This window comes from Lipophrys pholis (genome assembly GCF_963383615.2).
Source record: "Lipophrys pholis genome assembly, chromosome: 15".
Lineage (NCBI taxonomy): Eukaryota > Metazoa > Chordata > Actinopteri > Blenniiformes > Blenniidae > Lipophrys > Lipophrys pholis.
The window spans coordinates 4268071-4282373 of record NC_137642.1 but is presented as its reverse complement, the minus strand read 5'-3'; the positions used below and the strand labels follow the sequence as shown (position 1 = coordinate 4282373).

Genomic DNA, 14303 nt, shown 5'->3' with positions numbered 1-14303 from the left:
AAAAAGCCATGACAGCAACGTTCCTATGTCAGGACTGACGCTCGATAGAAGACTGGTTCAATGTTCTGCATGATATTTCTGTAATGCAGAAATTAATTTGCAGATGTCTCATGAATGTTGGAGTAGCTGGATTGAGACACCAACCTGCTCAGGGATCCAAAGTCGAGGAACCGATTTCTACAGAAGGTTCCTGTTCCTCTAGGGAACGTCTTGCAGTGGAAACAAACCTAAAGGCCTTTTGACTGACACATTCCTGTAATTGTCTTGTCATAACCCAGATCTCCGTTGTTCATCTGCACATTGCAAACCCAGAGAGGCCAGACAGCTGTTGTGGCTGGAGTGTGGAGCGAGGTCGGGTCGCCGCACGGCGAGATCGTCAATATGAGCTTTTACCGGCTCAGCTGACACTCACCGTGATATCATAATAGAGAGCGAGGGAGGCCAAACCTCAGCAGTGCTGAAGGAGGAGCATGTGTGAGTGTGCTGCTGACTCTTCACCAGAATACTGTGAAGTCAGCAGGTTTTTACAGCCACGCACATCTGCAGACCTGGATTTTACTTCCCACCACAGCTGGATGGCATCTAGCAGCTGCCAGCACATAAATCAGTCTGTATCATCACTATAAAGTTTTCAGCTCCCGCCTCTTTTGGCCTGGACGGTGAACCTCTCCACCTCTACAGCATCCACTCCTGCTGATGGACCTGCAGACGGCTCAGATTAAGAGTGAGGCGACATGCCAGCCTCTTGTCACCAGCACAAACTCACTTCCTCATTCCAGCACTCACCAGACTGGCGATTGCCTGGAAATAGCTCAGATAGTCTTGTTTAGTTGTATAGTTTGTGTTTTGTGGCTGCCACTGACATTAAAGCTTTGTGTCAGATTGAGGACTAACATAAATATGGTGCGTCAGTTGTGAAGAATGACTTATCTAATTAAATAGTTTGAGTATGCATGAAAATACCAGATTTTTTTGTTGTATAATCACTCGGTGTTCCTGCGGCGGCCGTGATGGAAGTGTTACTGAAAGTTCTCGCGGCTGGCAACCAGGTGGAAGTCACAGCAAGCAAAACTATTTCACACAAATGCCACAAACATATTATAAGGTAGAAGCGGAGACCAGCTAGTACTACCATGACTGGCTGAACGCCTCAAAACCTTAAAACCTGGAGTAGCTACTAATGTGATGTGAATTCCCTGCACTGTCTTACCTCGTCTACCTTACCAAAAACAGGGACTGAGCCTTGAAGCACGCTGAATTAAAAACAGGGGACACAACATTCCTCCCTGTGTGTGTACAGTTAATAGCTGTGTTCAACAGGGAAGTGTCCAGATTTACACTGAAATTAGATTCTCTTAAGTAAAGCTTTTCAAACTGGATTTCCCCGAAGCCAAATGTCCTGCACACTTGAAAGGAAGAGCCAGGAGGAAGTGTTGACCTTTCTGTGTGTGTGTGTGTGTGTGCGCGTGTGCTGTTTAGTTCATCCTTGACTGATTAGTGACCCTCAGCCGAGGGACTCCACTATGTTTCCTACAGTCAACACACACACACACACACACACACACACACACACACACACACACACACACACACACACACACACACACACACACACACACACACACACACACACACACACACACACACACACACACACACACACACACACACACACACACACACACACACACACACACACACACACACACACAGAGGCTTCTTTCATCCCGACATAAACATCCTCCCCGCCCACTTTAAGCTTCCTAGTCATCATGTTGTCGTGGAGCAGCTGGACAATGAAGAGGTGGTCGTCACATCGTTCTCCACGTCGGTTTCTTGTGGTTTTCATCGTTCAGAGCAGCAAACAGTAAAACTTTCTGATCTTCACAGCAGCATCCAACATGGACATTGTCATCCTTTGTCTTTTGGTTTGCCTTCATTCCTGTTTGAGTTGCTGACAAAGACATTGAGATAATGCCACTGTGTGTCCTTGAGCTCTAAATATCTGTCTGAGCACTGAACCAAGGAAGCCTTTTGATAGCCTGCTTACTTCTGGCTTTTTATTTTATCAAAATGCTTCCTCATTGTTTGTCCTTCAGTGTTTACTTATATTGAACTACGAGCAACAACAAGCTGTTGTTCTCAGTGACAGTGTTGATATGAAGTCCACATGTTTAGGGTAAAAAGAGCAGTTATCTTCTCACCTTTGCACACACAGATTCCACAAGCGCACCGTCTCCCCTCAGCTTTTCAGAGATGTAGACAAAACTAAGCACACATTTGGTGGCTCAACCTTTCTTAACTCTCATACAGTTCGAGCCCCGTTTTCAAGGGAAAATGAGAAACTGTCATTGTGTCTTGGGTCCGTTTACATAACGACAGTGATCAGAGCCACTGACAATAGAACTTTTGGAAAGTGGCTCCCTGGGTTGAACTTTGTGAAAAGTCTCCTTCTCCGTGTAAATGAAAAGATATATAAGTGTGTGCATGCGCTTCACAACTGTAGTAAGTACCACGTCCAAATGTTGCCATATAAACTCAAAACCTCTGAAAAGAAACAAAACAAAAATTTCGCATTTTCACTTGAAACGTGTAAATGGGGCTTCAATCAGCTCCTATGACGAGGCAAATGGGTGTAAACAGACGGTAGAATCAGTTGAAATCATACAACCCACGACGTGATACTTTAGAAACATTTGCTCCGACGAGCAAGGTGCTCAGTGTCGCTTTCAGTTTGTCAAACGATCATATTTGAATTAATCATCTTTGGAAATGCGCTATAAGGGGGTAAGCCGCTTTCGGGGTTCTGCCGCTTGTCAGCGGTAGAACGCCCGGGCCCCGCTACCCCCCAATTTTAAACCGCACCATAGACACACACATCGCATCCACCTTTTCAAAACACAAAAACACACCCTTACATACATCCAACACACATATAGGGCAGGGGAAGGGCGGGAGACGTAGCTCCCCCCAGCACCTCCCGCTGGGGTCCCGCCCCGGCCCGGGGTGAGTGCAGCTGGAGTGCGGGGGGCGCGCTCCCTCGGGCGCGGCGCTTGTGGGGGGGCTGGGGTGCGGTGCTCCTTCTCCACTTGCTGTTGGATTGGTGGAGGTTGGGATACCGCGGTGGCCGGGAGGGGGCCCGGCCGGCGGCCTGAGGGTGCGAGAGTCATCACTCCCCCCCCCGTTCCGTGTGTGTGTGGGTGTGTGGGTGTGTGTGTGTGTGTGTGTGTGCGGGGTGGGTCATGGGTTGGGTTTCCCAATCAAGACCCGGGGGGAGGGGTTATGGGGCGGGTGGATTATGAGGCTCCTGGGGGTGTAGAGTTGACTGTTCTCCGACCGGGGCCTGCGCCGGGCTTCGCTTTCCTGGGTCTGGGGGCGGGGCTGGTCCGGGGCGCGGCGGCTGGGGCCGTCTCTGCCTTACCGGGTTGGGGGGGGCGGTGGGTGGGCCTGTTCCCGGGGGTGCGGTGGGACTCGCCGCCGGGGTTGGGGGGGCTCTCGGCCCGCTCGGCCCGGGGGCCCTGCTCCGGCCTTTTCTCGGCTTGGCGGCTTGGGTCGGGGCCTGGGGCCCTGTGCCCTTTGTCCTTCTCTTGTGGGCCCCTCTTGCCTGGGGGGGATTCCTCTCTGCATTCTCCGTCGGGTGCTTTTTGGGCGGGGGCGGGGCTCTCTGGGGTGGTTCGCTGGGGTCTCCCCGGGCCTGGGGGGCTTCTGTCTGCCGGGGTGGCGGTGTCCGGGCGCGGTGGCCTCGGACCCCGGGGTGTCACCACGGGTCCCCCCACAACAGTTCCGGCCACACCCAGTGGACAAGCCACACACACTCACATACACGCACACACACACACACACACACTTTCACTCCTCACGAAAGGTGCTTCTGAAGTTGCTTGTTGTCTGTCATCATTTGCTCAAACTTTAAAAATCATGTTCCTCTTTTGTTGTTGCCTCTTTGTTATTTCATGTTCCTGCTTCACGTTACTGTCTAGATAGAGCTGCTCAGGCTGGTTAAATCTAGGAAATCATCTTACTGTCTAGATAGAGCTGCTCAGGCTGGTTCAATCTAATAACAGTTGGAAAGTATTTGGATGAGTGTGATTATTGCAAATAATATATGTAGCACAACAAGGACATTGTATGTTATCCCCTTCCCCCCACCCCCCTCCCCCCTCACCCCTCGACTTTCTTCTCTCTCTTCTCTTCTCTCTCTCTTTGTGCGTTCCCCCCCGGTCGTGTACGGCAGCCATGCCAGCTTCTGACGGAGAAGGCAACAGGAGGAGACTCCAGGTCTCTCCCTGTTGCAAGACCAAAAACTGTTCTGACTCCGAAGGCTCTCAATCACATCATATTGTTGGCCCAAGCTGCCGAACAGGACAAGGGCAAAAAAGAAAAAAAAAAAAAAAAAAAAAAAAAAAGGAAATGCGCTATAATATATATAACAATTTATTAAATATTTATACAGAATAAATAAATAAAAAGCTGCACTTGCAGAACCAGCAGTTAGCTATTTAAAGGATTTCCCTTTGGCATTAATGAAGTATTTCTATTCTGTTCTATTCATTATGGACATGCATCATATAATGACTATTGGGACCAAACTCATCATATTAATATTATACCAAATAAAATCAGCAACACTCAGAAGTAATTGTATCAATATAATAAATCTAATATCTGAAATATGATACAACTGAGGAGGCTACTGCTCACATTAGTTGAAGCCAGACAAAATCCACATTTAATGACAATGAAACTTTTAAAAGTGACATATCATGCAACTTTTCAACACTTCCACATGGTTCCTATTGGTCCACAAACATTATATTCAAACTTTTTTGCCCCAAATCCAGCTGGCCCTTGATTTTCAGCCATTTGACTATTCGATTGTTTGAGCCTCATTCAGGATCTGTTGGTTTCAGGGAGCTGGACTCACTCCACCCCACAGAGGAGGAAGTACTTCCTCTCCTTATGCCGCACGCTATTGTTTACGTTCTATCTGTCGCTAAGTTACGGAGAAACGCTGTTCAACGAAACCAATATGAACCAGGATCTGAGCCAGAAGGAGAAGCTCCTGAAGAAGTTCTGACTCTGCTGCTGCAGCAGGACATTTCAGGTTAATAAAGCATATTGTGTCTGTAAAGAAAATATTCAGTGCAGCTAATTAACATATTCAAAGAAATGTGCTGTTTTAACAGCAAATAAATGACTCTGATCAGCCTGTGTGAATATGCACTTATCTAACTATGTGCATGCCACACTGAGATCAGATAATTTAATGGTCCTCTACTAATGATCATAATTAGTAGTGCACAGGAGCATAACCAGAGCCACCATTTAAACATAGAAATAAATAAAAAGCTCACCTCACAATTATCAAGCCCAAACACACACCTCAGACTCTGCAAAGCCTCCATTTGATCTACAGCAGGGGTCTGAAACTCAATGTACCCGGGGGCTCCTGGGGGCCGATGGATGCAGAGTCTGGGTGAGGCTGGGCCGCATCAGGGATTCCACCAAAAAGTTGTACAAAAAATCCTCGAAAGTCATTATCAACAGTTTTAATGATTTCTTCTGAACATAAAGTGTTCTGAACATGAATAGAACATTGAATGGAGATCATGAACGCCTCTTCTGAACATGGTTTCTCTTGCCTACGCCTTGCTGCCACATATCTTCTTCTCACATATCTGAGCCACATTTGTCTTGAGAGCGGAAGCCGTTTAGAGCCTCAGAACGTCTAGAACAAGGGTCAACCCTCGGCTCTTTGGTCCCACTGCAGTTCATCCCTGAGAGCGGCGGGCCGGACGGTATGATAAGGCAAACCGCACCCAGACCAACTGTTGACCGCGAGCTGTGGAGCGCCACATTTCAATAAATCCAATCAATAAAACCACCAATGTGTTCAAAAGGACTTTTCTGATGAATACATAATGGGAAATCGTACGACAACTAATATTATTGTAAGCCACACCACTCACACTCATGGTCCTAAGAACGTCAAACAACGCAGAGAATAACACTCAAGGTAGAGATTCTCATATGAGATACCTGAATAGCAGAGGCTTTTACTTTGACACTCATCGATCAACAAGAGCACCATGGCAGGAGGACACCCCACAACTAATTAACCAAACTAAACGAGATGAACTAACTAACTACATGAACAAAGGAACAAAAACACAACACAACCATTACCAACACTACAAACCTAATATAACCCCCAACAACATCTAGAACGCAGAAACTTCCATGATGCACTGCAGGGACCGGCTCCATGATCGCGGAGCTGATTCTGTTTGTCGCGTTGGGGGTTATATTAGGTTTGTAGTGTTGGTAATGATTGTGTTGTGTTTTTGTCAAAGGGAGGGTCTATCTGGATTGGGGTTGGCTAAAAACTTTGGCGACGATACCAAGGGTTTGCTTTCTGATTCGCTCGTTGGAGTGCACACTTCAGAAATAATTAAACAAGCGAGAGAACGAGACGGCGGACTTTCTTAACTTCATTTCCAGGAATGGGGCATATTACTGTTGGAAAACCATTAGAAAGTGAATTTTGCATCATATGTCCCCTTTAAACAAAGAGCTAGAAGAAAAATGGTTCAAAATTGAAAAATAAATCTAAACAAACACTGGTTGCTATTAAAATCCTGACGGGACGACTGAAGGCTGAACTCACGTTAACGCTGGAGCCACCGTCATATTTCACATGCCAGAAGATGATTATTGAAAGAATCCAGTTGTTCCAACACAGACGCTGTGTGAGACTCTACAAAGAGTTCTTCATGACGTGGAGCTGGCTCAGGCTGTGTGCTGGACCAAACAACAAACTATTCTGCCTGGGCCGCTCGCCTTGCCCGACCTTGCCCACGTGACCGGGCTGCTGAGTGAACGCTGGCCACAGCGAGGACGACAACAAACACGTCTTCCTGTGTGAGCGCCACACACTGTGACGGGGGTCCGCCCCCGGAGTTTCTCGCTCTGATTGGAGGTTAAAAAGAGCCGGAGTACGACTGAGGTCGCACACGTTGGCAGATTTCCACACAGATGCATCTGGGCCGGCCGAGGAGGAAAAAAAACGCTCGCTGAAGCTGCCACAACAAAATGTTGTGCAACTCCTCCATGAAGTGAATAGTACAACTCTTCATCCATTCAGAGAAACAACCCACACAATCCCGGGAAAAACAAGTTCACTTTTCAACAGGCGTCTCAAACCACCTGGTGTTGCTTCATTCTTCACTCTGTCGACTTTAAGTGGACCAACACAGATGATATCAAATCCATATTCTTCAGGACTTTACTAAATTGAGATGGTCACCAGCGAACCTCACATGAGTGTGTCTGGACCCCAGAAAAGCACAAAGACTCACAAGCAGAACTTCTTCCTCTTTTCTATGAGGTGAGAGTTTATCTACCAACTACAGGAGAACATTTTTTACTGATTGATGTAATAAACAATAGCTTTTCACTTGTGCACATAAGATATTTTGAATTTGAAAAACTATGAATATGTTCCTGCAGACCTGTTGGGAGACGTGTTAAAGGAAGAAGCTCTGATTGAGTGGAAGTTGACTCCAAACGTGATATTAGCCAACTAAAATCTCAGTTATGCTGCCACCAATCATAACTCTCTACATTATCAGATGTCTTATGTACATGCTGCAGCCCTACAAACCACTGATCACTTTGAATTCATTGAGCGTCGTGGATTAGCAACGGATGCTAAACTATCCAGATTTATGTTTGTGGAGAAGAAGTGTGAAAAATACACACAAGATAATCCACGTAATGCAAATTTACTAAATGCTTCAGTCATCAATGTAATGCAATTTATTTTAACAATTGCTCAATGAAATCACAATGACATCACCCGCAAAAGAGACAGTTCAGCTGTTTTAAGGAAGCTGACTTGAGTTCAGTAAATATGTCTCCGACAAAGGCTGTTTAAGCTGATTGTTGCTGGTAAAATAAACTATTTTTACTCTCTTCATGACTCGAGGATTACAAACCTCAGCTGACCTATTTGAGCGACGGCATCAGAAACAGGTTAGCTGGGCAGACCTCTTCCTCCTGGAATGAAACCGCTCTTTGTGCTCTCTGTTTTCATGTTCTCAGGCCAACGACTGACGCTGAATCTTGGCTCAAGTGAATCCGTCTGCTCTTCCGGCAGGTGTAAGTGTGTCGGTGTGGGATCTTGTGCAGCGCTGTGCTTATGCTCGTTCGTGTTGCTTTTACGGCATTGTGCAAAGTAACAAAGGACAGTAATGGTGCTTTCCCACTTGTGCCTACTCAGTCCTATTTGACTCGTCTCGCCTCACTTTTGATGCTTTTCCACTATGTGGTATCAGGTACTTTTTGTGGGAGCTTCTCAGCCGAGGTTCCAAGCGAGCTATGACGAGTGGAAAATGTGACGGCGGGAGACGGCGGGAGACGGCGGGCCGCTGCTTCGCCGGAGACGGCGGGCCGCTGCTTCGCCGGAGCGTGACGACACAGATGAGTGAGAAGGCGGTTCATTCACCCCACCAGGTTTTAAACAGAGACAGACAGAGATAGATGCACAAACGTCAACATTGTGGAGCAGCGACGATGTGCAGGAGTTTCTTGCCTGGTGAGCAAGCAGAGGATTCAGAAGGAGCTTGACGGAGCGACCCGCTACGAGTATCAGGAGGTCTCCGAGCCGCAGATACCACCGGTGTTTCAGATTAACTGATTTCTCTGTTAACTGGTGACCGGCTTCCTCGAGCGTTGCTTTTTCACAGCAGATGGTAAAAAACCGACCAAAATCCGTAGCTGTCCTGGTGAACGCCATTAAATCGCATCTCCATTAAAGTTTAAAGTATCGTAGAGTTTGTTTGCCTTATTTAAACGTCAGTTGCTGCTAACGGCTGGTGGCAGAAGTCACCAGTCAACACAGGCACCAGTGAAACCGAAACACCAGAGAGTGAGGCACCATTGTAAGAATCCACATTTTGTAATATTATTAATAAACGTATAAAAATATATACTATTTAATAAATTATTTGAGCTGATATCCAATGCATGTTCACTCTGCATCCTATCGACGGTGATTACTTGTGCACACGACGGCGAAAAGCTCTGATGACTCTGCCCACGTCGTGGTCGTGCTATATCGTAATGGAAAACGACCGAGGCCGAGTCAAGTAGAGTTGAATAGGGCTGAGTAGGTACAAGTGGAAAAGCACCAGAAGAGGCAGCAACCATCATGATCGGACTTCATAACCTTTGTATCACGGCTTTGGCTGATTTGACTCGCTTCTCTTTTGTTATTCAAACCCTGCATGCGTGAAGCCTCCAGGTCATGACTTTAGCAGGAGTGCGTACATAGATGTGTACACGCTTCCAGCTACTAACACGTGAGCTTGAATTTTCCAACATCCTTGCCGTGACAATATTGAAGTGAAACCGCTGTGTCGGCAGTAAACACGGTGACATAGTGTTTCCACAACAATCGCGACTTCTCCATAAATATGCAGTTTTTTCACACTTCCCAAAAATAGTCACACAATTATATGCAGACATGGACAATAAATGCGGTCGGCCACAGTTCGTACCTTGCAGTGCTTTAAAGGTAGGAATAAAGCAGAAATCTTGGTGAGTCAGCAGTAACCGAACAAGAAGTATACAAACTCTTCATCGAAAAATCCTGTAATTAAAAACTTCAGCTGTTGCTGTTTCCAAGAACGAAGCAGCTCTCCCCTGTGTAATTCACAAGCTCCTGCTGGTGAAGTGAGTTAAATGAGGAAGACAGAAGTAATTTTACACCAAACTTACCGATCTGATCTTCAGGGATGAGGCTCTCGATCGGCAGCTCCATCTCGGAGCTCTGTCGTAGGTAGCTCTTCATCTGAGTGATGAACTGGCGCAGAGTCTGCAGCAGCTCCAGTCCGGAGGCGTAGCCCTGCCAAGCCTGGGTGCCGGCACCCTCCCTCATGTAGCTGATGTAGTCCTGCACCAGAGAGCCAAAGTAGGAGCCTTTGTCTCTGGACAGTTCCAGCACCCGGCGGACCGCCCTCTTCTCAGGAGTCAGTAGTGAGTTGAAGACGCCGCTCATCTTCCTCAGGTGCCCTTTCAGAGCTTTCTGGAGAACCAGAGCACTGGCACTTGGGCGGCGCCTGGTCCGGTGCCCAGGGGGCACCATGGTCAGGTCCTGGTCCTGATCCTGGTCCTGATCCTGGTCACTCTCCAGGCTCACACCATAGTCGGGCTCCTCTTCATCCTCCTCGTCCTCATCATCGTCTTCCTCCATACTACAGTACGGCAGGTGAGGTGGTGGGAGGGAGAGGGGTAGGTGGGTGTTGAAGTCAGCCTCGGTGGGGGTTCTGGGGTCATGGATAGGAGGAATGAAGAAGACGGAGGACTGAGAGAAATCCAGCGAGTCTGAGGAATCTGTGGACAGGCTCATGTCGCTCAGCCGTTGGCCCCCATCACTGCATTCCTCCACCGGCTCTTCTACTTCTCCACCCGCCACCATGACACGTTTGCTTGAAGTGGTCAGACAAGACTCTGGAGGGCTACAGGAGTCCTGGAGGGAGGATCTGGTTGCATTTTGCCTGGACAGTCTGGCCCTAATGAGAGCCTTTTCAATGGTCTGCTCCTCCAAGGCCAAATGGCACTGGGCGTCCTCCTGGCTGGACGACGGCGAGGCCTTGACTCGACGGGGAGAGGCGGACAGGGAGGACAGAGATAGTGGCAGGGAAGGCCGGGGAATGGATATGGGGGAGCTGATGCTGAGTCTTTTGGGAGGGGAGGACGAGGGGCTGATGGTCAGCGAGGAGCCCAGACGAGAGAGGAGGCTGCCGCCCCTCTCCCTGTCCTTCTCCTCCACCTTCTCCTTGGGGGCGCTGATCCAGGGGATCTTCTCTGGCATGCTTCTCTGTCTGACAGCAGGGGCTGAACGGTGCGGCGGTACTTGAGGTGGAGGTGGACGAGGGGGTGGGGACCGAGGTGCACCTTCTGCGCCGTTTAGCTTCTGACCAGGTGAACTTTTACTGTCATGTAGACCCTTAGTTTTGTCAACGTTCTGCAAGTTACTCTGATCTGTGCTGACAACCGGAGTACCGTCCAGACGAGGCTGCTGACCTCCCTGGTCCGCAGGTTCTCCGTTGTCGGGTTTTTTACTCTGGGTTCCCTGCTTTGCTGAATCTGAACTGTTGGGAGTGGCACTCAGGTTACCACCTTTGGGGTGATGAACCTTGATGAAGAGAGGGTTTATGAAGCAGAGCGCTCCATTGGACTGACGACAGTCGAGCTCGGACGGGGTGCGAGTGTGAAGCGGCGAGCCCCCCGGGGCAGCTGCTGATCTCTGGGTGGGTGGAAGTGGTCTGTCAGGAGCTGCTGTTCCTGTCAACGTGGTCGAGCTCTTCCTCCTGCAACCGCACTGATCATCCCAAAACCCTGAGGAAGAAATGAGTACAGCCGTTAGGTGGACCACTCCCAAGAATTCCTGTGGATCAAAAAGGAATTCATGATAATGGTAATAACATAAATATAGACCGCAGGAATCAACTCCTAAAAGACGAATACAAAAATTTAGGTAGATGAAGTTAATCCCATTTTGCTGTGGCGCTTGATCTTCCCAATAATAGTGCACCTTCTCTTATCCCCGATTATTGTGACCTAGTCATGATTAATTGCAGGATTCTGTCATTGTGACTTTGCAGAGTATGAATGGACAGTGCATGAAAACTGAATTTATTACCATCGAGTCAGTCTGTTACAAAGTCTATAAGTGTTGAACTCAAACACAGAATGATTCCACAGAAGGATTAAAAAAAAAAAATTAAACCATTCAAAAGAAGGAAACAATCCAATCATTCACAAATGCACAGAGTAAGCGCGGAAGAATTAGCACACACGCCAATCCATGTGTGATGTCATCGACAAAGTCGGTCTGTTACAGATTAAATGTGAACACATGGGTTTTCTCTTAGTGATAGTCAGTGACATTGTGGCCCTTAAACAAATGTTTTTTAAATTGAATACTTTTTTGTCTTTAAAAAAAGTGTTAAATGCACAATTCTCTGATCAACAATGATCTCAAGTCATATGAATTCTGAATTTATTTCCCAATTTATGTATATTAAGCAGTTACTGACTGCAGTTTCTACACACTCGCTGAAGAACAAGACTTTGCACGACGTCCCTGATGCTTCGGCGACAGGTAGAAACTGTTCTGTTCTGTTTTAACATCCACATCTTGAAAAACACAAACCTCCTTCCAAAGGAAGTGTTGCCAGGTGGGAACGGACCAGATAATGTAGGGAAAGAGGAAACTTTTCAGCGTCTTTGTTGAAGTGTGCGCTTCTACTTTTGTGTGGTGGAGTCCACCACCCAGCAAGACTCGTCTGCTTTATTTCTAATCAAATTGACCTGACTGTGATGGAAAGATGTGCTGCTGAGGAAGTCCTCTTGTTTTGGACACTTTGTGATGACCTGCAGTGAAGAGAAAGTTGTTTGGGACCTGGACATTGAAGCCCATGAGGCTTCAGGCTTCAGGCTGAGGCTAACAGCCAACACAGTCTAGATCCATAGATTAATATCACTCAACTTCACAATAAGCAATAACAAAATGAACCCAAAAACTCAAAATAACATCCCAACTAAAACGTCAGACCTCAGAACTGATGCTTTTATATCCCAACATTAACCCAACACTCCAGCCAGCAGCAGCAAAGAAAGGGATACAAACCTGAAAATAGTCTGATGAATACAACAAGTACTTCCCAAAATACTCAAGCATGACTGCACTAAGTTTTGCTTCATTCTGGAAACAAGAAACCTGCAAAGTTTCCTAAAAAGCTTTTCCACAAGCGCTTTTCAAAGGTTTGCAGTCCATGTCGTACCACCCAGGGTAAAGCCAGCCAGACACAGGAGTGGAAACAATAGCTCAGGGGGACGCAAGACCAACAGCCACAGTCCAGAAAAGAGCAACAATACTCACAGTGATCGTGGAGCTGAAGCAAACACACGCCCGCTGTTGATTTCTAGAGTTTCTGTGAGCTGCAGAGCTGCTGTGAGTCTCTGCGGGCTGTAACTCGACTGATTTCTGTGGCTGGCTCACACTGGCTGTGCGTTATGACTCAGTCACTGTAATGAGTGTGTGGGCGGGCTGTTAGCACACTGCCGAGGACTCACTCCGCCCTCTCAGCTGGACCAGAGACCATCTGTGACACTGAAGAGCTTTCTCCCGTCGCCCTCCTGCTCTGCTATTGTCTGTGGAGGATTGTGTTCATGAATGATTGCTTCAATAAACTTCTGCATCTCTACTTCAGCAACAATTGTTTTCATTTATCTGTGATACACACGTGCATGATCAAATGCATAATCAAAACCTAATTATGGCACAAAACACACATCCTGACCTCAAGGCAGATTGTGACGACCAGCCCTTTGGTCAGGATGGCGCCAGAGGGGCGAATACCCCCTTAAACACACATCTCACATAGCATCATGTATTACAAGCTGGCCTGATTACTCCCAACATCTGTTGGAACAAGATAAGAATAATCAGGTTTTCAATCAGTTCTCTGACCCCTGTATGGAGTGTATCTTCAGTCAGCCTCCAGAAAGTTTCCTGCACACATGAAAACACTGTTTATACACTGCAGTGGCGCTGGCACAGACACAGAGGCATGAAGCATGAACAGAAATGGCAATCCTGGACATGAACACATGAAAAAAGAAAACTTTTGCTTCATGTCAGAGTAGATTAGAAAACCAAGGAATTCCAGCAAAAAAGCTTGTAAGAGGTTCAGAGGCTCCTGTAGCCGCTGCAGGTGAAGGGAGAGGCGTGGCGGTGATATCAGCATTTTTGTGGCAGACGGAGACGCTGAGCGAGCGTTTTAAAGCTCATCCACTCTGGGAGAAGATTTCCAAAATGAGGGGTTTGCTTCTCTAGTTACAGAACTTCTATCCAACAGCAAACTGATGTGAATACAACTAAACTCATGACAATGTGGACCAAACTCAAGTCACAGTACGCAAATAAGCAATTACAGAGATTCCTGCAGGACAGAATGATTGTTTTTTTAATTTATGTTTTCTTTGAGATTGACCATTTGCTTGGAGGTTTAGCAGGACTGGAGCCGCTTGTGGACCAGTTGTGGTTTATGTTTGACACCTCTGCTTTAAAGTTTAGAAAATAAAAGACAAACTGAATGAATTCAGTTTATGTGTCTAAGCTCTAATTACAGGAATCAAGTGATGGGAAGACTGAACATTTTCAGTGGATTGTGTTGTTTTTGAGTTGCTGTACAGGCAGACCAGTTTTTCTAAAGCCACTTTCAACTGCTCAC

General features: G+C 47.1%; 1 protein-coding gene across 1 annotated transcript in view; it reads right to left on the bottom strand.

The window, feature by feature from the left end:
- The window catches only part of rin2a (Ras and Rab interactor 2a), a 49779-nt gene that overhangs the window by 5226 nt on the left and 30250 nt on the right, over nucleotides 1-14303 (bottom strand). Inside the window, exon 8 of the mRNA XM_080482437.1 lies at nucleotides 9781-11403. Within this exon, the coding sequence (XP_080338563.1) occupies nucleotides 9781-11403 (1623 nt within the window). The remainder of the gene's footprint in view (nucleotides 1-9780; nucleotides 11404-14303) is intronic.